The 25,435-nt window shown below is 45.0% G+C and overlaps 1 protein-coding gene across 1 annotated transcript in view; it reads left to right on the top strand.

Moving 5' to 3' along the window:
* UNC93A (unc-93 homolog A) overlaps positions 1-25,435 on the top strand; it is a 41,165-nt gene that overhangs the window by 3,144 nt on the left and 12,586 nt on the right. The window contains exons 2-5 of the mRNA XM_038741655.1: positions 13,598-13,779; positions 17,083-17,312; positions 20,328-20,456; positions 23,147-23,361. Of these exons, the coding sequence (XP_038597583.1) occupies positions 13,598-13,779; positions 17,083-17,312; positions 20,328-20,456; positions 23,147-23,361 (756 nt within the window). The remainder of the gene's footprint in view (positions 1-13,597; positions 13,780-17,082; positions 17,313-20,327; positions 20,457-23,146; positions 23,362-25,435) is intronic.

Genomic DNA, 25,435 nt, shown 5'->3' with positions numbered 1-25,435 from the left:
CCTGATTTGCCTGTATCCACCCCAACACTTAGTACAGTGCCTGGCACATTGTAAGCACTTAACAAATACCACAGTTATTATTACTAGCTTTATTGTACTCCCACAAGTGCTTAGTACAGTGCTTTGCAGAGAGTAATCACTCAAATACCATTAATTGATTGACTGACTGGATAATGGGGGAAAAGTGATGAAGACAAAAGAGAGGTAGAGGTGTTTATATTGAAGCTCCATTAATCAGCCTGTTTCTGCAAATTCCACAGCTCAGTAATTAAATCAATCAGTAAATGGTAGTTATTGAACACATACTGTATGCAGAGCTCTGTGCTAAGTATTTAGGAGAGCCCAGTACATCAGAGTTGGTAGAAATGTTTCCTGCCCACAATTAGTTTACAGTCTAGAACTGAAGTGTCTATGACTTGCTGGATCTCCTTATGCCCCAAGATGCCCTTTTTTCTTAATTTTTTTTTAAGGTATCTGTTGAGCCAAGTACTGTAAAAAGCCCTGGAGTTGATACAAGATAACTAGGTGGGAAACAGTCCCCGTCCCTCGCAGGGCTCAGCTGGGTTCTAATCCCGGCTCTGCCACTTGTCAGCTGTGAGACTTTGGGCAAGTCACTTAACTTCTCTGTGCCTCAGTTATCCCATCTGTAAAATGGGGATTCAGACTGTGAGTCCCTCATGGGACAACCTGGTTACCTTGTATCTACCCCAGTGCTTAGAACAGTGCTTGCCACAGAGTAAGCACTTAACAGATACCATCATAATTATTATTATTATTCTTAATCCCCATTTCACAGATGAGGCAACTGAGATACAAACAAGTGACTTGACCAAGGTCACGCAGCAGACAAGTGGAGGAGCCAGGATTAGAACTGAGGTCCTCTGACTCCCAAGCCCGCGCTGTTTCCACTAGGCAATGCTGCCTCTCTGGGTCTTCCCTTGTCCTGACTAAGCAACACCTACATATTACCATGCCCCGGCTGGAGAACAAGGCTTCCCACTCTCAGACCACAACAGGGAGATCAGCTGAAGTTTCAATGCACCCTGTAGATGGGTAGTCTATGACTATTTCAGATTCCACCCCGCATTATGGGACTAGCAAGGAGCCTCAGAAATTCATGGGCCAGATCACACCACAGAAAACCATCACGATGCCCAAGCTGGCCCTGGGGTTGGCCACTAAGGGACTCAAGGAAGACGAGCTGTCAGGAAGAATACCAAAAACCAGACTGTCATTCGGGGGCTGAAATATTCTGTGTAGCACCATCACCACACTGAGCTTCTAAAGACCTCCAGGGCACCAGCAACGTCACAAACATATCCAGTTGAGTGGCTACTCCCGGTTCCATCACTGTTTCATTCAACAGCAACTTCATTTATCACCCTTAACAAGAAGGACTCTATTCATTGGTGCTTTTGCTGCCCACTCTCTGAACCTTCTTTTGCTCCCTCCCAAGGATACACTTTCCTAATAGCTCTGTGTCAGACTTGGCATCACATGGCAAAGACAAACAGTGGTTATTACAGCCCACCCGTCCTAGGTGTGGCCATGGATGTACAAACACCTGTGGCCTTTTCATTCACAAAGCTGGAGCTCAGAATGGACACTTACCAGCCGCCTTCACAAAGGTGAATTTGGAACCACCTATTGCGTGTGGGCATAGTGTGTGAGCCACATCAGATCCACGTTGCAAATACGTGCCAGGTCTGTTGTTGTTTTTGAGATTGCTCCAAGGGAGGGAAACTCTATCTTGATTCCTGCCAACCAGGCTGGTCTGTTTGCTGCTGTGGTATTCCCAGCAGCCTGCTGCTCTACTGCTAACAGTTTACTCAATAGTACAAATAATGCTGCTTGTTAAGCTCTTACTATGTGCCAGGCTCTGTACTAAGCGCTGGAAGAACAGTAAGCTTCCATCTTCATGCAAGTATCAGGGCAAGAGAGGCCTTCCATATCACAGCCCAACTATGCTTGAACAAGGCCATCTGAGTAAGCCCATCCTCAGGACAGAAGAAGCATGGCCTCCTGGAAAGAGCACAGGCCTGGGAGACAGGGGGCCTGGGTTCTAATCCTTGTGCTGCCCCTTGTCTGCTCTGTGACCTCAAACAAGTCACTTAACTTCTCTGGGGCTCAGATTCTTCTCCTGTAAAATGGGAATTAAATCTTACTCCCTCCTACTTAGGCTGTGCACCCCATGTGCAGTGCAGAACGGTACTTGGCACATAGTAAGTGCTTAACACTTAGAGAAGCAGTGTGGCTCAGTGGAAAGAGCCCGGGTTTTGGAGCCAGAGGTCGTGGGTTCGAATCCCAGCTCCGCCAACTGTCAGCTGTGTGACTTTGGGCAAGTCACGTCACTTCTCTGGGCCTCAGTTCCCTCATCTGTAAAATGGGGACGAAGACTGTGAGCCCCCCGTGGGACAACCTGATCACCTTGTTGTAACCCCCAGCGCTTAGAACAGTGCTTTGCACATAGTAAGTGCTTAATAAATGCTATCATTATTATTATTATTAACAAACACCATCATTATTATTATGTGGTACAGGGGTTGTGTCCAACTTAATTACCTTGTATCTACTCCTGTGCTTAGCACACAGAAAGTGCTAAACACATAACTTAAAAAAATACCCACTTCTCCTTCAACTTAGACTGTAAGCCACATGTGGGTCCTGATTACTTTTTATCTACCCAGCGCTTATTGAATCCTATTATCACTGTTGTTATTATTATTACACAGAAATAAATAATTGCCCAATCTTTTCTAAACATACTACTGATTTAACCCAGACGTAGCCTCCCCAACAGGGCTATACTTCCCCCCAGGTCTTCTTGGGCAGTTTGCCTTCCTGGTGAACAGGTGCTTCTGAAGCCAATGGACAGCGGAAGTCTCGCTCCCAGGCCCTTGGCCTCGGCACCCCAATTTGGAGACTGTACTCCCCAGGGCCTTCTCCCCTAAACCCTCAGATAGAGCCTGACCCTCTGAGTCCTGTGCTTTGAGATACCTGCCCACGAGTGAGACAGAAATAGCTCTTCAACTAGCCTTCCTCCTCCTTGCCCACCCCCCCGCCCTGCAATTGGGTGTGTTCCGGCTGATGTTATTCAGGGAGTGATTCACATCTTTGCAGATGAGCTAGTTTGTGGAGAATGACTATGGGGTAATCTCTGAGTTCCCACCCTATACCCCCTCCATACTGCAGCACCTACGTACTGGAGTCATTCATTCATTCATTTGTATTTATAGAGAGCTATGTGCAGAGCAATCGTTTATGCACTTCCACAACACTTAAATGCATTTCCTTATATTCTGTTGCATCTCTTGGCTGTAATTTATTTTAATATCAGGTTCTCTCCCAGCCTGTAAACAATTTGAGGGCAGGGAATTGTGTTTACCACCTTTATTGTACTGTACACTCCCAACCACTTAGTATAGTAATCAATCGATACTAAGCACACCACAACTCTTAAATGCATTTCCTTATATTCAGTTGCATCTCTCAGCTGTAATTTATTTTAATATCAGGTTCTCCCCCTAGACTGTAAACAATTTGAGGGCAGGGAATTGTGTTTACCAACTTTATTGTACTGTACACTCCCAACCACTTAGTATAGTAATCAATCAATAGCATGCATTGAGTATTTCCTGTGTGCAGAGCTCTGTACTAAGCACTTGGGAGAGTAGACTACAACAGAGTTGGTAGACATGTTTCCTGCCCACAGCATGCTTATTGTCTACAGGGGAAGACAGGAATTAATAAAAATAAATGAATTGCAGAAATACATATAAGTGGTATAAAGAAGAAGTGGGGGTGATACCAGTGCTTAAAGGAGACAGATCAAAAGCTGTGATAGATTTGATAGAGACGGAGCATAACATAGTGGATAGAAAACAGGCTGGGGAGTCAGAAGGCCATGGGTTCTAATCCTGACTCTGCCACTTGCCTGCTGTGTGACCTTGGGCAAGTCACTTCACTGGGCCTCAGTTACCTCATCTGTAAAATGGGGATTAAGACTGTGACAGGGACAGGGACTGTGTCCAACCTGATTACTCTGTATCTACCCCAGAGCTTAGAACAGTGCCTGGTACATAGTAAGCACTTAACAAATACCATCATTAATGTCATGATTATTATTACTGAAACTGAGGAGTGAGAAGTTCCTTGCATTAGAAATTGCTGGTCCTTTCCCCCATCTCTAGGTGTGAGGCAAGTCTATCTTAACCAACTCAGAGAACAAGTTGTTTTTTTTAAATAGTATTTGTTAAGCACTGTACTAAGTGCTGGGAAAAATACAGGATAATCAAGTTGGACAGAGACCATGTGCCACACGGGGCTCACAGTCTTAATCCCCATTTTAAAGATGAGGTAACTGAGGCACAGAGAGGTGAAGTGACTTACCTAAGGTTACACAGCAGACAGGTGGCAGTGACGGGATCAGAACCCAGGTCCTCTGACTTCAAGGCCCATGCTCTTTCCACTAGGCCATGCTGCTCCTATTTTAAGAGTTAATAATGATGGCATTTGTTAAGTGCTTCCTATGTGCCAAGCACTGTTCTAAGCACTGGGGTGGATACAAGCAGATCGGGTTGGACACAGTCCCTGTCCCACGTGGGGCTCACAGTCTCAATCCCCATTTTACAGATGAGGTAACTGAGGCTCAGAGAAATGAAGTGACTTGCCCAACGTCACACAGCAGACAAGTGGCAGAGCTGGGATTAGAACCCATGACCTTTTGACTCCCAGGACTGTGCTCTATTCACTAGGCCAGTTAAGCAGTGATGATGATGATAATAATAATAATAATAATAACAATAATAATAATAATAATAATAATAATAGCATTTGTTAAGCGCTTACTATGTGCAAAGCACTGTTCTAAGTGCTGGGGGGGATACAATGTGATCAAGTTGTCCCACGGGGGGCTCACAGTCTTAATCCCCATTTTTACAGATGAGGGAACTGAGGCTCAGAGAAGTGAAGTGACTTGCCCAAGGTCACACAGCAGACTTGTGGTGGAGGCGGGATTCGAACCCATGACCTCTGACTCCAAAGCCCGGGCTCTTTCCACTGAGCCACGCTGCTTCTCTATAATAATAATGTTGGTATTTGTTAAGCACTTACTATGTGCAAAGCACTGTTCTAAGCACTGGGGAGGTTACAAGGTGATCAGGTTGTCCCATGGTCTTAATCCCCATTTTACAGATGAGGTAACTGAGGCCCAGAGAAGTTGTGATTTGCCTAAAGTCACACAGCTCACAATTGGCAGAGCCAGGATTTGAACGCACGACCTCCGACTCCAAAGCCGGGCTCTTTCCACTGAGCCACGGTGTGTAGGGACCAGGATACAAGTGGAAGGACAGATTTTGTGAGTAGGTGGGAGATCACCTCTTGAGAGGCAGCTGGGAAAGAGGAGAGAAAAGACGTGTTTATATGAGGGCCATGGGGATGTAAGGGTGAGAAGCAGAGAAGCAGCGTGGCTTGATGGAAAAAGCCCGGGCTTGGGAGTCAGAGGTCATGGGTTCTAATCCCGGCTCCACCACTCGTCAGCTGTGTGACTTTGGGCAAGACACTTAACTTCTCCATGCCTCAGTTACCTCATCTGTAAAATGGGGATTAAAACTGTGAGCCCCACGTGAGACAACCTGATTACCCTGTATCTACTCCAGTGCTTAGAAACAGTGCTTGGCACATAGTAAATACTGAGCCCCTTCCTTCCTCTCCCCCTCGTCCCCCTCTCCATCCCCCCCATTTTACCTCCTTCCCTTCCCCACAGCACCTGTATATATGTATATATGTTTGTACATATTTATTACTCTATTTTACTTGTGCATATCTATTCTATTTATTTTATTTTGTTAGTATGTTTGGTTTTGTTCTGTGTCTCCCCCTTTTAGACTGTGAGCCCACTGTTGGGTAGGGACTGTCTCTATATGCTGCCAACTTGTACTTCCCAAGCGCTTCGTACAGTGCTCTGCACACAGTAAGCTCTCAATAAAGACAACTGAGTGATTGATTGATTAACAAATACCATCATCATGGGTAGTTCACCTCAAATAGGGTCTATTTGCCAGTGAAGCAGTTGGACAATCTCATCAGGCGTAGAAGAGGAGGGAATTAAGAGTACTGCGGCCTTCAGGAGGGAGTCAAAGGTCTGGAACAGTAGGAAGGGGCTTCTGGGGTTGGGGTCAATGAGGGGAAAAAAAAGCAGAGTAGAAAATCTAAACCATCAGGCTGATCTCCCTCAACTCTCCCCTGGTCCTCTCCAGTCTCTTCCTCCTCTCTCCCTCTCTTTGACTCATGCGTCTGTTTATTGTTGTATTGTACTCTCCCAAGCACTTAGAACAGCGCTCTGTACAAGGTAAGCGCTCAATAAATACGATTGAATGAATGAACGACTCCCCCAACCCTTCCCAATACCACCACGCACCCCGTCTCACAAGCCTGCAACCTTGGCAATATCCTTGATTCATCTCTCTCATTCAGCCCACCTACTCAGTCTATCATGAAATCCTGTTGATTCTACCTTCCCAACATTTCTAGAATTCTCCCTTTTCCTTTCCATCCAAATTTCTAATATGCTGATCCAAACATCTGTATTGCTCCTGCTGACCTCCCCCCATCCTGTCTCTCCCCACTCCATTCCATACTTCACTCTTCTGCCCAGATCCTTTTTCTGAAAAAGGTTCAGATCTCCACTCCTCAGAAAACCCTGATGATTGCCCATCCACCTCTTCATCAAACAGAAACTCCTTATCATTGACTTTCAATCAGCTCTCCCCAGCCTATCTTACCTCGCTGATTAGTTACTACAATGCAGCCCATACACTCTGCTCCTCTAATTCCAACCTACTCACTGTACCTCAGTCTTGTCTATCACGCCACCTTCCTCTTGCCCAAATCCTCCTTCTGACCTCGAACTCCCATCCACTTCACATTCAACAAATTGCTACTCTCCCCACCTTCAAGACACTCCCCACCTAAAATCACATCTCATCCAAGAGATCTTCCCTAAGCCCTCACTTCTCTTAATCTCCCTTCTACAATACCTATGCACTTGGATTCTGTACTACTTAAGCACTTGATATTCACCCCAACCACACAGCACTTACATATATATCTTTGTACTCTGTTCTTCCCCCTAACAGCAATTTATTTTCATGTCTGTCTCTCCCTCTAGACTATAAGCTCCTTATGGTCAGGGATCATGTCTACCCACTGTATTGTATTATACTGTCCCAAAGAGCACTTAGTACAGAAGTACAATACACTTAGTAGAGAAACAGCGTGACTCAGTGGAAAGAGCTTGGGAGTCAGAGGTCATGGGTTCGAATCCCAGCTCTGCCACTTGTCAGCTATGTGACCTTGGGCAAGCCACTTAACTTCTCTGTGCCTCAGTTACTTCATCTGTAAAATGGGGATTAAGACTGTGAGCCCACGTGGGACAACCTGATCACCTTGTATTCCCCCCAGAGCTTAGAATAGTGCTTCACACATAGTAAGCACTTAACAAATGCCATCATTATTATTACAGTGTTCTTCACCCAATAAGCATGATCAATACATCTTGCAAGACACCTTAACGTCAATACATAATAATAATAATAATAATTGTGGTGCTAAGCACTTACTATGTGCCAGGCACTGTTCTAAACCCTGGGGTAGATACAAGATAATTGGGTTGGATAAAGTCTCTGTCCCACATAGGGCTCACAGTCTTAATCCCCATTTTACAGATGTGGAAACTGTGGCACAGAGAAGTTAAGTGGCTTGATACACACATACACACATGCATAAATAAATACCTAATAATGGACGTGGACCATGTTTCTTCTACCCCTATTTCCTCGGGCAATGACCAAATATCATTAAGAAATCATAACAACAACGATGATTCTTAAGCTCTTACACTACCTTCCTGTGACATATTACCAATCGACCAATCAGTCAATGGTATTTGTAAAGCACTGTACCGTGAAGAGCACTGCACTAAGCACTTGAGAGGGAATAAGAAGCTTAGAGACTAGAGAAAACAGACATGAAACAAAATCAGTAAATTATGGATGTGTACATAAGTACTGTGGAGCTGAGGGTGGGGTGAAAACCAAGTGATTACAGAGTAGAGTTCCAAGTTCACAAGGTTGCACAGAAGGGAGAGGGAGTTGGGGAAAAAAGTGTTTAATTGAGAAATGACTCTTGGAGGAGATGTGATTTTAATAATAAGGATTTGAAGGTGGGGAGAGCGGTGGTCTGTTGAGTGCCAGGCCTGAGGGAGGATGTGGGTAAAAGGGCAGTGGTGAGATAGATGAGATCGAGGTACAGTCAGTAGGTTGGCATTAGAGGAGAGAAGCATGCGGGTTAAAATATGAAATCAGCTAAGGTAGGAGGGGAGGAGCTGATAAAGGGCTATAAAACCAATGTTGAGGAGTTTCAGTTTAATTGCAAAGGTGGCAGGGCAATCACTGGAGGTTCTTGAGGAGTGGGGAGACATGAACTTATTTTTAGAATAATGATCTGGGCAGCAGAGTGTAAGATATATATTCTTCTGTTCATCCAAGGAATAAACACATTTAGATTCCCCAAACTGTCAGGCTAGTTCCCTTAGCTAACAGGGTAGTTTACAACTTCCTTCTTATCTCTACATGTTAATTGACACATTATAAAGTCCACCATCACAGTATTTCCAGGGAGTAGCTTGTGGATTACACATGAACACTGATGAAGTACCGATCTCATTTTTAATATGACCATTTATATAATACTGGTCTAATTTTTAACTCACAAATCTTTGGTGGTGCATCATTTAGTCTGGCAGCAGTGTATAGCAAAACCCTCCTTTGGGTTCATTTAATATTTATTGTATTCCGATTTGGGCAGTTTCTATTTTAGTTTCTATTCACTTTTGTATTTCTGCTAATCTTGACTGGCTTTATAAATCTTCAGTTGTTTCCTTTCTTGCCACTGTAATTCCATCAATAGTAAGGCTGTAGAAAGAACTTTACTCTTATTCTGTCACAATATTAATGCTACTAATAATTATGACATTTATTACGCACTCTCTATGTGCTAAGCACTGGGGTAGATATGAGGTGATCAGATATGTTCATTCATTCATTCAATCGTACATGTAGAATGGGGATTCAGGCTGCGAGCCCCATGTGGAACCTGGACTGTGCCCAACCTGATTAGCCTGTATCAACCCGAGAGCTTAATACAATATCTGACATGTAGTAAGTGCTAAATAAATAAATACCACTTAATAATAATAATAATAATAATAATAATAATAATAATGGCATTTATTAAGTGCTTACTATTTGCAAAGCACTGTTCTAAGCACTGGGGAGGGTACAAGGTGATCAGGTTGTCCCACGGGGGGCTCACAGTCTTAATCCTCATTTTACAGATGAGGTAATTGGGGCACAGAGAAGTTAAGTGACTTGCCCAAAGTCACACAGCTGACAATTGGCAGAGCTAGGATTTGAACCCATGACCTCTGACTCCAAAGCCCGTGCTCTTTCCACTGAGCCACGCTGCTTCTCTAAAGTAAAGTAAAAAAAGATAGAAAAGATTAAAAAAAAGATAGTTAAAAAAATGAAGTAAAAAAAAAAAGTAAAAAAAGATAGGACATAGTCTTGGTCCCACAACAAAACTCACACTCACACCCCCATATTACAGATGAGGAAACTGAGGTCCAGAAAGATTGTGTTGCCCGAAGTCTCACTCAGCAGGCCAGTGTCAGGTCTCCAGACTACTAGTTTTGCACTCTTTCCATTAGGCCACACTGCTTCTATGGCCATACTTGTCATTTCTTTTGTTATTCTACAGGTGTCTAGATTGTTCCTCTAGACTGTGTTCTTCTAAACTATGTTCCTCTAGACTGTGAGCTCATTGTGGGCAGGGAATGTGTCTTGTTTGTTGTTGTATTAATAATAATAACAATAATGGTATTTGTTAAGTGCTTACTATGAGCCAGGCACTGTACTTAGCTCTGGAGTGGATACAAGCAAACCAAGCTGGACACAGTCCCTGTCCCACTTGGGGCTCACAGTCTCAATCCCCAGTTTACGGACGAGGTAACTGAGGCACAGAGAAGGAAAGTGACTTGCTCAAGGTCACACAGCAGACAAATGGCAGAGCTGGGATTAGAACCCACGATCTTCTGATTCCCAGGTCTTGTACAGTGCTTTGCACACAGTAAGCGTTCAATAAATATGATTGAATTGAATGAATGAATACATGTCCCGCTGGGTTCTAAAATGGAAGAATTATTTAGGATCCTCTGACATATCAGGAAAATTTAATCTTCACCTGTTTATGAAATCTGAATTTATCAGGTCCCTCATTACTCTTTGATAAACAGTAGCTTTGAAATGTAGATTTCCCTGCTCTTCTAGAAGGGAGCTATTAAATAAGGAGTTAACACCTCTCCCTGCTGTATTTAAAATAGTGTAGGTTCCCAGGTGTGCATGTGTACGTATGTACACAGCTCTGAGTTGCTCTGGATTGGGTCAAGGGAACACCAGCCCACTCTCCTGTTGCTCTCGTCCTCTCAGACGGGAGAAATTGGCCTTCAGCTTGTCTGGGGAATTCACAATGGACTCCACTGTGTCCACTCTAGCTGCAGAGTGAGCATGAATAATAATAATATAATAATAATAATGGTATTTGTTAGGCGCTTACTATGTGTCAAGCGCTGTTCTAAGGCCTGGGGTAGAGACAAGTTAATCAGGTTGGATACAGCCCCTGTCCCACGGCGGGTCACAGTTTTAATCCCCATTTTTCAGATGAGGTAACAGGCCTATTGAAGTGAAGCAACTTGCCCCAGGTCACACAGCAGACAAGGGGCAGAGCTGGGTTTAGAACCCAGAGCTTGTGCTCTAACCACTAGGCCTCGCTGCTTCCTTGGGCCATGCCTGGTGAAATGCCTGGGCCTCACCCCCAGAGCCGGCTTCAGAAGCCTGGCTCTCCGAGATGGGAGTTCAAAGAGCTGGTCCTCAGGGGACACATTGCGCATCGTACCGTGACCGGCATGGGACGCAGAGTGATGAAGCCATCTTCCATGGTGGCTGAGTCGGCATTCCCCACTGTTTGGCCACCCCCAGACCCCAAGAGAGGCCCAACCAAGCCGGGTAAGACCCGCCCCCCCGAAGTCAGCTCTCTACCTTGGCCACAAAGGACTGATCTGCTGCCCTTTCTGCCCCTGAGACATCTAGGCAGGCCAGACAAAACCCAGGTGTCCCCAACCTCCTTCCCAGATCCTTCCCAGGTCAATTAACTCTGAGCCTTCCAATGCCAGAGGCAGGAGGAAGGGAAGGGAATGGGTCCATTGTCTTTCTCTCCCTGTAAACCGTAAACTCTTTGTAGGCAGGGATCTTATTTCCCAACTCTATTGCCATTATACTCCCCCAGTGTTCTAAGCACAGTAAAGGGTAAATAAATACCACTGATTGATTGATTGGCTCTTCTTCCTCGTGAAGCAACTGCCTTCAAAGTTTGGAAATGTATCTGAGTTACTTGCATTCCCCTCCTTACAATTACACACGTGCGCACACACACACACACACACACACACACACACACACACAGTAAAAAGGTAAAAATGGGCATGTATATGGGAGAACAGTTGACCTCAACCATCAGCACTGAGGAAGCAGAATGGCGTAATGTATAGAACATGGGCTTAGGAGTCAGAAGGTCATGGGTTCTAATCCCAGCTCTGCTACTTGTCTACTGTGTGACCTTGAGCAAGTCATTTAACTTCTCTGGGCCTCATTTACCTCTTCTGTAAAATAGAGATTAAGACTATGAGCCCCATGTGGGACAGGGACTGCATCCACCCTGATTACCGTGTATCTACTCCAGTGCTTGACATAGTAAGCACTTAACAAATACCATCATTAATTAATTAATAATGAAGGGAAACAATGGTTCCTCCTTACCCTTCAGGTTCAATTTTTTTTTAAATTTATTTGTGGCCCTTGGCCACTTTATATTTTTGGTTTGCAACACTTCAGTATCTGAAGCTTGCTCACTCCTGAATTTCAGTCTATACTTCACGCTGCTGCCCGGATCATCTTTGTGCAGAAACGTTCTGGGCATGTTATTCCCCTTCTCAAAAATCTCCAGTGGCTGCCAGTCAACCTACACATCAAGCAAAAACTCCTCACTCTCGGCTTCAAGGCTGTCCATCACCTCGACGCCTCCTACCTCAACTCCTTTCTCTCCTTCCACAGCCCAGCCCGCACCCTCTGCTCCTCTGCTGCTAACCTCCTCACTGTACCTAGTTCTCGCTCGTCCCACCGTCGACCTCCGGCCCACGTCCTCCCCCTGGCCTGGAATGCCCTCCCTCCGCACATCCGCCAAGCTAGCTCTCTTCCTCCCTTCAAAGCCCTAGTGAGAGCTCACCTCCTCCAAGAGGCCTTCCCAGATTGAGCCCCCTTTTTCCTCTCCTCCTCCCCATCTCCCCCATCCTACGTCCTTCCCCGCCCCACAGCACCTGTATATGTTTGTATAGATTTATTACTGTATTTATTTTACTTGCACATATTTGCTATTCTATTAATTTTGTTAATGATGTGCATCTAGCTTTAATTCTATTTGTTCTGATGATTTGACACCTGTCCACATGTTTTGTTTTATTGTCTGTCTCCCCCTTCTAATCAGTCAATCAATTGTATTTATTGAGCGCTTACTGTGTGTAGAGCACTGTACTAAGCACTTGGGAAGTACAAGTTGGCAACATATAGAGACAGTCCCTACCCAACAGTGGGCTCACAGTCTAGAAGGGAGAGGCAGAGAACAAAACCAAACACATTAACAAAATAAAATAAATAGAATAGATATGTACAAGTAAAATAGAGTAATAATATGTACAAACATATATACATATATACAGACTTTGAGCCTTCTAGACAGACTTCTAGACTGTAAGCCTGTTGTTGGGTAGGGACCGTCTCTATATGTTGCCAACTTGTACTTCCCAAGCGCTTAGTACAGTGCTCTGCACACAGTAAATGCTCAATAAATACGACAATGAATGAATGAATTCATATCTTAAATTTGTATAGGCCTTCTATCTTCCAAATGCTTTCCTATTAGTGATCTCGGTTTACCCTCACTGCATTCCTATGAGACAGGGAAAACATAGTAATTGTGGTAGTTGTTTAGCACCTACGAAGCACTGTACTAAGCGTAGATAAAATATATGCAAATAGGATGAAAGTGTTGGTACCACGAAGGGCTCACAGGTTAAGGGGGTGGGAGAACAGGTATCGAACCCCCATTTTACAGATGAGGAAACTGAGGCACCGAGATATAAAGTGACTTGTCCAAGATCGCGCAGCAGGTAAGTGACAGAGCAGAGGTTAGAACTCAGGTCACTTGGCTCCCAGGTCCAGGATCCTTCCACTGGGCCACACTGTCAAGGGGAAGGAAGGAGGAAGGGGAGGCAGGAGGGAGGGATGGAGGAAAAGACGAGTTCACTGGACTTCATTCTCCTCACAGCTTCTCGGTTCCCTTCTGCCTTCCAACCCACCAGATTTGCTCTGCCCCTTTGACCACGGGAGGACAGGTTTTGGGGGTTGACCATAGCTTTCTGTCTCCACAGAGCAGTCTCAATGACGAGGAGGGCCTGGGGGTGGTCTCCCTCAGCGTGCTGTATGGAGCCCTCATCCTGTCATCCATGTTCCTCCCGCCGATGCTCATCAAGAAGTTCGGCTGCAAATGGACCATTGTAGTGTCCATGTGCTGCTACATCACATTCTCCCTGGGCAACTTCTACCCCAGCTGGTAATTAAAATTGCGCTCTCTGTTAAGCACTTGCTATGGGCCAAGTACTGTACTAAGCGAAGGGGTAGAGGTACTAAATAACCAGGTCGGCTCACAGCCTAAGTAGGAGGGAGACAAGGGTATTTCATCCCTACTTTGCAGATGAGGGAATCGCAACACAAAGAATGGTAATAACTGTGGTATCTGTTAAGCACTTTCTATGTGGCAGGCACTGTACTAAGCACTGGGATGGATGTGAGCAAATCGAGTAGGACACAGACCCTGTCCCATGTGGGGCTTACAGTGTGAATCCCCATTTTACAGATGGGGTAACTGAGGCACCAAATCTGCCCAAGGTCACAAGGCAGACAAGTGGTGGAGGTGGAATTAGAACCTATGACCTTTGATCTCCCAGACCTGTGCTCTATCCACTATGCCAGTGAAGTGACTTGTCCACGATCATAAAACAGGAAAGAGAGGGGATTAGAACCCAAGCCCTCCATCTCCCAGGCCTATTCTCTTTCCACTAGGCCATGCTACAACTCTTTGCCTACCTCCTAGGAAAAGCCCAGCCCCAGCTGGAGTACTGAGTTACTTATGCTATTTATTAAGAACTCCAGGCACTGTATTAAGTGCTACTGTAGATACAAAACAACTCAGATGTGGTTCCTACCCCCAATGGGGCTCACAACCCAGATGAAATAAAACAGACACGTACAAGAGAATAAGTTTTTTGCAAGCAGATATGAATTCTTGTATTTAGTGGGGAAGAGAGGAAAAAAAAGATCCTGCTAGTAAAAACTGATAGGTGAATAAGTAGAGGATGTAGATGGACATTTACTTAAATATTAAGAGAGACTATTTATAGGAATATAGCCTGGGACTCATTGACTCCTCTTAGTATGCTGCATCATAAATACCATCACTGACTAAACAATGGAGGCAATTGAAAATTCAGCCATCAAACCCATTAAATAAGTAGATAAACTGGACTTGGGAGAGACAGTGTGCAGATTTCCCACTACTCCAGTTTAGGAGAACATTGAAGAGTTGCCTCCTCCTCTTCAGGATTTTCTCCACATCTGTCATAAGGCTGGAGGCATCTTCATTCTTCAGAGTTCCTGTGATTGCAATCTACATCTGTGACTGCATCTTTAGTGGTGTTTCTAGCACTTTTATCTATTTGCCTTTACCTATTTACAACACTTTTGTCCATCAGTTGCACACTGAATGACTTATTTTGGTTACTCTAGTTCTACATATTTTTATATCTACCTCCCCTGTTAGACTCTAAGCTCCTTGTGGGCAGGGAACATGTCACAGCTTTGTCCTTCCCAAGCGCTTAATATACTAAGCATATAATACTTAGTGGGTGCTCAATAAATCCTTTTACTACTACTCTGGAATTCATTCATTCAATCATATTTATTGAGCGCTTACTGTGTGCTGAGCACTGACCTAAGCGCTTGGAAAGTACAATTCAGCAACAAATAGAGACAATCCCTGACAATTAATCAGGGACGACTTCTCGAAGGAGGTGATCTTTCAGGATGACTTTCAAGATTAGGACAGTTGTGGTTCTGTGATTTGAAAGGAGAAAGAATTATAGGCAGGGTAAGAGCTTTGAGCAAGAGGCAGGAGGTGGAAAAGGGGAGAGTGAGGGAAAGAGATAAGGCTTGTTTGGGATCAAAAGATGAAAACTGAGGAGCAGAAGGTGAAGAAAGAAAAGGAAATATAAAAAGGAGAGAACTAGTACAGAAATTTAGAGCTAGTGGTCACAAGTATTTCCCAGGTAGCCATGGGGAAAGTTTGAGGGATGAGACTTGCTGAAATACATTTTTAGAAAAATTATCTGCGCAGCTGAGAATAATGACAAGGGTGTAAGACTGGAGGGTCGGGTGACCAATGAGGAGGCTGAAACAGTAGTTTCTTTTGGAGATGATAGGAGCTGGAACCGGGGGTGATGGCCACTTGGGTGGAAAGTAGGAAGATGATCTGAGAAGTGATGTGGAGAACCAACAGGCAGACTGAACGACAACCACAGAGTTTCCAGCTTCTGGGTCAGGGAGGGCAATGGTGATTTTGACCAATGGGAAGTTATAAAGAGGACTGGATGTGGGATGGAAGTTCATGCCATTACGAATTTAGGGAAACAGGGGGAGTTCTATGTGGAGATGTCTTGGAGACAAGAGGTAGGAGACCTCAAGCATAGGAGATGTGGATTCTGATCCTGGCTCCACCATTTGCTGTGTGTGACCTTAGGTTTAACTCTCTGTGCCTCTGTTTCTTCATCTTTAAAATGGGAGTTTGAAGGCTGTTCTCCTCCATCTGAGAATGTGAGCCTGGTGGAGGACAGAGGCCGTGTCTAATTTGATTATCTTGTTTCTGCCCCACCATTTGGCACAGGGCCTGGCACATACTAAACACCCAACAAATACAACGATGACCATTATTATCAGCATTATTGGAAGCAGCATGGCATAGTGGATAGAGCACGGGCCTGGGAATCAGAAGGTCATGGGTTCTAATTCCGATTCCATTACTAATCTGTATGACCTTGGGCAAGTCACTTCACTTCTCTGGGCCTCAGTTACCTCATCTGTAAAATGGAGATTAAGACTGTGAGCCCCACATGGGGCAGGGACTCTGTCCAACCCAATTTGCTTGTTTCCACCTCAGTGCTTAGTACAGTGCCTGGCACATAGTAAGCGCTTAACAAATGCCACACCTATTATAATTAATAAGGAGATATGCAAGATGATAGAGCAGAAAATCTAGTGCTATAGATTTGCTCATTTAATGTAGTTTCTGTAATTGTGTAGGAACTTCAAAATTCCAAAGGTCTTTTTGTGATGGTTTTTAGCATTCTGAGATGCACAGAAAGTCCATTATTGCCACCGGTAACCTCATAAGACAAATTCCCTGGGTCTCAGTGACTTGCTTGGGGGTAAACCTGGCTTGTTTTCTCTTTTACAGTATTTATCAAGCACTGTTCTAAGCTTTGGGGGGCAGACACAAGTCAATCAGGTCAGAGTCCCTGTCCCACATGAGGCACACAATCTAAGTAGGAAGAAGAACAGGTATTGAATCCCCATTTTAAAGTTGAGGAAACTGAGAAACAAAGAAGTTACGCGACTTGCCCAAAGTCATCCTGCAGGCAAGTGGTGGTGGTGGGATTAGAACTCAGGTCCTCTGACCCCCAGACCTGTTCACTAGAGCACACTGCTTTTCAAGATGGCTTGATAAGATGTTGCCCTGGCTCAGGGAATAGGGGGAAAGCGGTGAAGCGCCTTGGCCTAGACTAAGGGTCACACTGTGTTGCAGGTACACTTTGATCCCGACCTCTATGATCCTGGGACTTGGAGGTGCTCCGCTCTGGTCTGCTAAATGCACCTATCTTACAATTTCCGGAAATGAATACGCCCAGAGAGCGGGGAAAATCGGAAGAAACGTGGTTAACCAGTACTTTGGGATCTTCTTTCTTCTATTCCAGTCCTCTGGGGTGTGGGGAAATCTCATTTCATCTTTGATATTTGCTCAGTCGTCAACTCAAGGTAATGAAACGGGGAAGGTGGGAATGTTGGTTCTGCCATACTGGGGTCAGTGTGGACAAATTTTTTTTTGAGAAGGGGGAGGGAGACATTGCTCCTCGGAACTTTTTCCTACCCATTTGAGTCTAGCAATACTTGCCCAGAGAACTCCGGGATAGGCTGGCAACGGGGCTAATTGATTTTAAAGTGGTTTTTTTCTTTGGATTAGAGTACTTGATTGGTCACTGTCTGCCAAGATCTCAGGGATTCAGGTTTCTTCTCCTCTGGGAGAGCCTATGAGTCTGATCTAATTATCTCAACTCAACCCTAGAGTTTAGCCCAGTGTTGGGCCCAGTGACTGTGCTCAATTAATAACAAAGCTACTAACTAACCAATTAACTAGCTAAGTAACTGGATTGTTTCTGTAGAGCTAGCTCTATTTGACTTGGAACTGACCCCTTTTCTAGGGGGAGATCAGAAGTGGCATGGCCTATGGATAGAGCACAAGCTTGGGAGTCGGAAGGACCTAGATTTTAATCCTGTGAGATTTCACTTCTCTGTACCTCAGTCACCTCATCTGTAAAACGGGGATTAATAACAATAATGATGGGGTGTGTTAAGCGTTTACTATGTGCCAGGCACTGTTATAAACACTGGGGTAGGAGCAAGGTAATCATGTGTCCCACATGGGGCTCACAGTCTTAATCCCCATTTTAAAGATGAGGAAACCTAGGCACAGAGAAGTGAAGTGACCTGACCAACGTCACACACAGGCAAGTGGTGGAGCCGGAATTAGAACCCATGACCTTCTGACTTCCAGGCTGTGCTCTACTGACTACGCCATAAGACTGTAAGCCCCACACAGGACATTGATGGTATTCAACTTGACAATCTCGTATCTACCCCAGTGCAGAGTAAGTGCTTAGCAAAGGCATTCCCCGCCCAAAACCAGCTTAAAGTCCAGAGGGAGGGAAGCAGACATCAATACAAATAAATAAATGACAGATATGTGCTGTGGGGCTGGAAGCGGGGGAAGAACCAAGGGAGCAAATCAGAGCAATGCAGAAGGGAGTGGGAGAAGAGGAAAAGAGGGGCTTAGTCTGGGAAGGCCTCTTGCAGGAGCACGGAATAACTGTCGGATTTGAGAAAGGAAGGCATTCCAGGCCAGACGCAGGATGTGGGCTGGGGGTCGGAGGCGAGATAAATGAGATCGAGGTACAGTGAGACATCTGCAGCATATACCATGAAGAGACAGAACCTTAGTTTTTCTTATAAACCTGAACGCCTGATGAAGACTGCTTTGTGGTTTCCATTCTCAAAAGCCTTCAAGGAAGAGAGAGGAGGGAGCGGTCTCATCCCCTGGCAGAATCCCTTGTGGGGAGATGGAGAAATCAGATCACTTCCTTTCCCCACTCATTGGCCATGAGGGCTGTGGCCCACGTTGCCCATGACAGCTGGTCACCTTCCAGACCGCAAGTGGCCAGTGAAAGGGCTTCCACTCTGCGGAGGGACCAGAGCCGGAGGGCTGACTTCCTCCTAATGGAACTTTCCAAGTGTTTTCTAAGTGCCAATTTCTGCTGTCCACTCAAGATAATCAGGTTGGGCTCAGCTGAAGGAGGAGGGAGAACAGACACTGAATCCCCACTTTACAGATGAGGTAACTGAGGCAGAGTTTCTCAAGATAACACAGGAGGCAAGTGGCGGAGTCTGGATTAGAACCCAGGTCCCCTGACTCCAGTTCCGTGGTCTTTCCACTATGGCCACGCTGCTTCTCCAGCATGCTCTGCTGCAGATCTGATAACACACGATAATGCAACTCCCTCTCTATGACGATCCTTGATGCTGCAGCAGGGTGACTCTGGATTGTACCTGACAATAGGAGATTGGAGGGTTCACTCATTCCTTCATTCAATTGCACTTACTGAGCACTTACTGTGTGCAAAGCCCTGTAATAATAATAATAATGATGATGGTATTTATGAAGCGCTTACTATGTGCCAAGCCCTTATTAAAGCGCTGGGGTAGATAGAAGGTGATCAGGTTGTCCCATGAGGGGCTTATCATCTTAATCCCATTTTACAGATGAGGTAACTGAGGCACAGAGAAGTGAAGTGACTTGCCCAAAGTCACACAGCTGACAAGAGGTGGGTGCTGGAATTAGAACCCATGACCTTCTGACTCCAAGGCCGATGCTTTATCCACCAAGCCATGCTGGTTTTCTAATTATATTATACTCTCCCAAGTACTTAGTTACAGTGCTCAGTACCCAGTAAGCACTCAAGAAATACAATTATATGAGTGAAAGAGAACTGGCCAGAAGCCAATTTTGCTTCTCTTTCTCTTTTTACAGCTGAGCCTTCTGGGAAGGAAGCACTGTCAATCTTCTGCTCGGGAATGACGCTCAAGGAGAGGCGCTTCCTGGTCCGTGACCCAAACTTTGGCCCTGACCGTATCAGAATCCAGAACTTCCCATGAAACCCGTGAAAATACTGAATCCTCATCTGTATCCCCAGGGCCCAGACCCCTGTTAAACAGACACCTTAAAAATGCTAAGCTTACGGCTCCCGAGCACAGCATGCCCTAATGGACAGAGCATAGCCTTGGGAGTCAGAAGGACATGGGTTCGAATCCAGGATCCGCCACTTGTCTATTTGGCTCAGGGACCGCATTCATCCTGATTTCACTGTATCTGTACCTGTACCTGTATCTGTATCTGTACCAGTGCTTGGTACAATGCCTGGCACATAGTAAGGGCTTAACAAATACCACTATTATTATTATTGTTATTACTGACCACCTGGATAATCTTAAGTAAGTCACCTAACTTCTCTGGGCCTTAGTTTCCTCATCTGTAAGATGAGAATTGCGATACCTGCCTCTTCCCACCTCACAGGGATGGATGGGAAAGGTAGAAGTGCTCTCTATATAGCATCATCATCATCGTCGTTGTTCTTTTCCTCTGTTTGACCTAAGGGATGAAACGTCTTGGGTACTTTGGATGGGCTGACAGAGCGCCTTTTGTGTGTTCTTACTCCCCAGGCACATTCCCAGAAGAACAGCTCAAATACTGTGGGGCCAATGATTGCCCAACGGCAACCAACGTCTCTACAAACAGCACCCAGCGTCCACCCCAGGAGCTGGTCTATACCCTACTGGGCGTCTACACAGGTAAGGACCCTCTGGACCTCAATCAGTCAATCAATCAATGATATCGATCGAGTGCCTGCCGTCTGCAGAGTCCTGTACGAAGAGACTGGGAAAGTCCAATACGATAGAGTTGGTAAATACAATCCCTGCCTTTAAGGAGCTTACGGTCTACTGGAGGAACATGTAATCTCTTCCCAGAGTTGTCTATGAAGGGCTGGGATCAGCAGGTAGCACTACATCTGTGGATGCAGGGAAAATCTCAAGAACCTACACCCACAACCCAGAAGGTTTCAGGGAGGGAAAGCAATTCCTTACAATCAACCAAGCAATCGATGATATTTGAGTGTTTACTGTCGGTCTGATCCCTGCCCTTGAGGAGTTTACAATCTAGTGGAGCGCGCAATCTAGTTGAAAGCAAAGATCATTAGTAGAAAGCTGGATCATGATGCAAGGGAGGTTTCACTTCTGATTTCCTCCTCTCCAAATGCATCTCCCAAAGAAAGAAATACTTGGGGGCCCACCCAGGAGCCCCAAAGACGTGGCTGCATGATCCTGGGCCTATAATTTCCTCCTTAGGGTGAAGAAGGGGTCTTGATGTGCACCCCGCTGGATGAATTTGGGCTACCATTAGCCAAGCCCTGGGCTCTAGAGCCATACCTGAGGATCTAGACTTTTGGATCACTTCTGAGCTGGAACGTCCATACTTTCTAGCATCAAACATGGGGTGAGGACCGAATTTGCCAATTGTATTCACTAAGCTTTCACTTTGTGCAGGGCACTAAACTAAGCACTTGGGAGAATACAGTATAACAGAGTTGATATACATGTTCCCTGCCTACAAGGAGTTTATAGTCTGGAGGGAGAGACAAGCATTAATATAAATAAATATACTGAATATATACACTAAATAGAGAGAGAGAGAGAGAGAGAGAGAGAGAGAGAGAGAGAGAATATTAATGAACCAATGGGCCCAGCATGGGAGATGGAAGAGCATGGAGAATAGAGGATAGAAGAATTAAGAAGAGAAAAACAGAAAAACCTAATGGAGAGACCAGGGTTCTAATCCAGCTCTGCCAGTTGTCTGATATTTGACCTTGGGCAAATTATTCAACTTATCTGGGCTTCAGTTTTCTCCCTTTAAGATTGTGAGCCCTGTGGAGGGCAGTCACTGTGTGCCATCTGTTTATCTACTTCAGCACTTAGTACAATACTTGGCACATAGTAAGCACTTGAATACTAGAGTGATTATTAGTCTTACTAAGGGAAGATAAAGGGAGGATTGAACAAGGTGGAGAAAGGACAAGAGCTATATAAGACAGTTAATAATAATAATAATAACAATAATGGTATTTGTTAAGCCTTTACTATGCACTGTACTAAGCGCTGGGGTGAATACAAATTGGTCTTGACACAAAGTCTCTGTCCCAGGTGGGGCTCACAGTCTCAATCCTTGCTTTACAGATGAGGTAACTGAGGCACAGAGAAGTAACTTGCCCAAGGTCACACAGCAGACAAGTGGTGGAGCCAAGGTTAGATAGTTGGAGAGAGGCATATACGGGAGAGGTTACAGTCCCTCATCACACCAAGACCCTCAGAATCCCAGTTCACACAATTCCCCAACCACGTCCTCATGGACACCCAAGCTGATAAACCCTCTCTTACAGCCCATGTTCAGAAACCTTCACGTTCTCACTCACCTGGACCCATTGACCACACACATTTAGTAGTAATCACAGTAGTTATTGAGTGCTTACTTTATGCAGAGCACTGCACTAAGTGCTGAAAAACACAAACTAGCGGAGAAACACACAACCAGTTCTACAAAAGAGTCATCAGGTGTCTTGATTTAGGGACATAGCCCAGCAATTTCAGGGGGTCTTCCCGGCACCCCACTTTAGGTTTGGCAGCACACATTCATGTCCTGAAAAAATCATGCTTCTAGACTGTACGCTCATTGTGGGAAGAGAATCTGTCTGTTGATTGTGATATTGTACTCTCTCAAGCACTTAGTATAGTGCTTTGCACATAGTAAGTGCTCATTAAATATGATTGAATGAATAAGCGAAGCATGTTAGCTGGCCCGATGGGAGGGGTTTGGGGTGGAGAAAGCAGGGGTTGAGGGACAGATAAGGATGAGGACAGTGGCCAGTCATTTGACTACGCTCCTGGTTACCATGTCCATCACCACGGTCTGGCCACTGTAGTAATCTGGGAGCCAGAGGCCTGCCAAAGAGTGCCCCGGGCATGGTGACAAAGTCTTCAACTCAGCCCAGGAGGGCTCAGCTCATATGAAGTAGGGTGGCCTAGTGGATAGAGCCTGGGCCTGGGAATCAGAAGAACCTGGGTTCTAATTCCACCTCCACAGTGACACAGGAGGGAGCGGAGGAAAAGGAGAATCTTGCAACCAAGAGCACCTAGCAGGCAAGTGGCCATGATTAGAACCCAGTTCTCTAAATCCCAGGCCTGGGCTCTTTCCAGCAGGTCACACTGCTTAAAAAAAAAAAAAAAAGGCAAATTCTAGGCAGGTAGTGCATCTGTATTCTAAAGGTTTTAGCACCTATAGCCATGCTATATGACTTTGGCTTTGGGATTCAATAGAAGATTAGGAAGGTAAAAGCCATTATCCAAACTTTTCTTTACAGGCTCTTGTAAAGCAGCTGAAGATTCTCATGGATTTCCCATTGATTTTGCTATCTCCTTTGTCCTCTCAGGGAGTGGGGTATTGGCTGTTTTACTAGTTGCTATATTTCTGGATCTCATAAATAACAACCCACCGGAAAATACAGAGGAGAAGAAGCAAGACTCCTTCTGGGGCACTTTCCTTGAAACCTTTCAACAGCTTAAAGATAAGCGGCAATGTCTCTTAATTCCCCTGACAATGTACAGTGGATTTGAGCAAGGATTCCTTTCGGGTGACTATACCAAGGTATGGGAGCAGTGGGGGAGAGGGCTGAATGGTAATCTAGGGGTCCAAATGCGGGCCATGTGGGTTTCTTATATTTCTTTGATTTCCTGCAACTTCTAACGTGGTATTCTCACTTCAAAAAGTCAGGAATGATAACCAGAGAATTATCAGCAGGTGACAATGGGTCTCCCAGTTTATGAAATACCTAGCTTCTTATTTCTGAATCGAATACAAACTTTATAGCAGAAGAGGAGAAATTTTGTACACGGTCAATCATGAAGGAACGGATATCTCCCAACTAGTATTATAAGGTGTCACTGTGGTCAGTGAAGAAGCAGACACACACACACACACACACACACACACACACACACACACACACACACACACACAGTGCTTCTGACAAAGAATACAGTAAATAGGATTTGTTAGGCTCCATAAAGATCCTCTGAGGAGGTTTGGCATCAGCAGTTTCCATTGTCAATGAGAACAGAAGGTGATTTCCAATTGCAAAGCAGCATTGTAGGTCAGTTAGAAAATTCCCTTTCCACTAAGCTCATGAAAAGCAATGTGGCCTAATGAACAGGCACTGGCCTGGGAGTGCGAAGGACCTGGATTCTCACCCCGGCTCTCCTATTTCTCGGCTGTGTGACTTGGGGTTGGTCACTTCACTTTTCTGGGCCTCAGTTTCCTCATCTGTAAAATAGGGATTGAGACTGTGAGCCCCTCTAGACTGTAAACTCATCCTCTAGATTGTAAACGCATTGTGGGCAGGAATGTGTCTGTTTATTGTTGTATTGTACTCTCTCAAATGCTTAATACAGTGCTCTGCACACAGTCAGAGCCCAATAAATATGAATGAATGAATGAACATGGGACATAGACTGTGTCCAACCTGATTAGCAAATATCGACTCCAGCACTTAGTACAGTACAAGCCCAACTGTGGCACCCGAATAATTAATCATAGAGCACATGCCCTCAAGGCAAACAGCAAGCGAAGAGAGCCTCAGGTTGGCAATGTCTACAATAGGGGATTGAGGGAGATTTCTGACCTTTAAGATGAATGTTGCCCCTGTGGGTTCGAAACACTTTGCAGAGAAACAACATGGCCTAGTGAAAAGAGCACAAGCCTGGGAATCAGAGGACGTGTGTTCTAATCCCGGCTCCACCACTTGTCTGTTCTGTGATCTTGGGCAAGTTGTGTAGTTTCCCTATGCCTCAGTTACCTCATCTGTAAAATGGGGATTAAACTGTGAGCCCCACTTGGGACAGGGACTCTGACCTGGTTTTCTTGAATCTGCCTCAGTGCTCAGAACAGTTTTTGACATGTACATTGTAAGCACTTAAACACCACTAAAATGTGGAGAAAGGCATATGTGTTTGAGGACAACCGTTGTTCTCTTTTATCCATATAATCAATTTCTCTGGATTAGAGAATTTATTCAGTTATTCTTTGTTCCAGAGAGGCAGAATGGCCTAGTGGGAAAAGCAAGGGCTGAGAGTCAAAGGACTTTTTTTTTATTGTATTGGTTAAGCACTATTTGCCAAGCCTGTACTAAGTGCTGGGATAGATTCAAGCTAATCAGGTTGGACACAGTCCCTGTCCCACATGGGGTTTACAGACTCAATCCTTATTTTACAGATGAGGTAACTGAGGCACAGAGAAATAAAGGGACTCTTCTAAGGTAACACAGCAGACAAGTGGCAGAGCTGGGATTAGAAACCAGGTTCTTTGACTTTGAAGTCAATGCTTTTTTCGCTAGGCCAAACTACTTCACAGGATTAGAATCTGAGTTCTAATCCCAGTTCACCACTTGCCTGTTATTGGACCTAGGGCAAATCAATTCATTTTTTGACAGTATTTGTTAAGCGCTAACTAGTTGCCAGTCACTGTTGGATGCAAGTCAATCAGGTTGGACACGGACCATGTCCCACATGGGGCTCACAGTCTTAATCTCCATGAATTTCTCTGTGCCTGTTTCCTTATCTGTAAAATGGGGATTAAATACCTGGTCTCCCTCCCTCTTAGACTGTGATCAGATTGTATTGAATCTACCCCAGTGCTTGGCACATATTAAACACTTAAATACCAC

This window comes from Tachyglossus aculeatus, chromosome 2 (genome assembly GCF_015852505.1).
Source record: "Tachyglossus aculeatus isolate mTacAcu1 chromosome 2, mTacAcu1.pri, whole genome shotgun sequence".
Lineage (NCBI taxonomy): Eukaryota > Metazoa > Chordata > Mammalia > Monotremata > Tachyglossidae > Tachyglossus > Tachyglossus aculeatus.
This window is presented reverse-complemented; position numbering and strand designations above follow the sequence as displayed.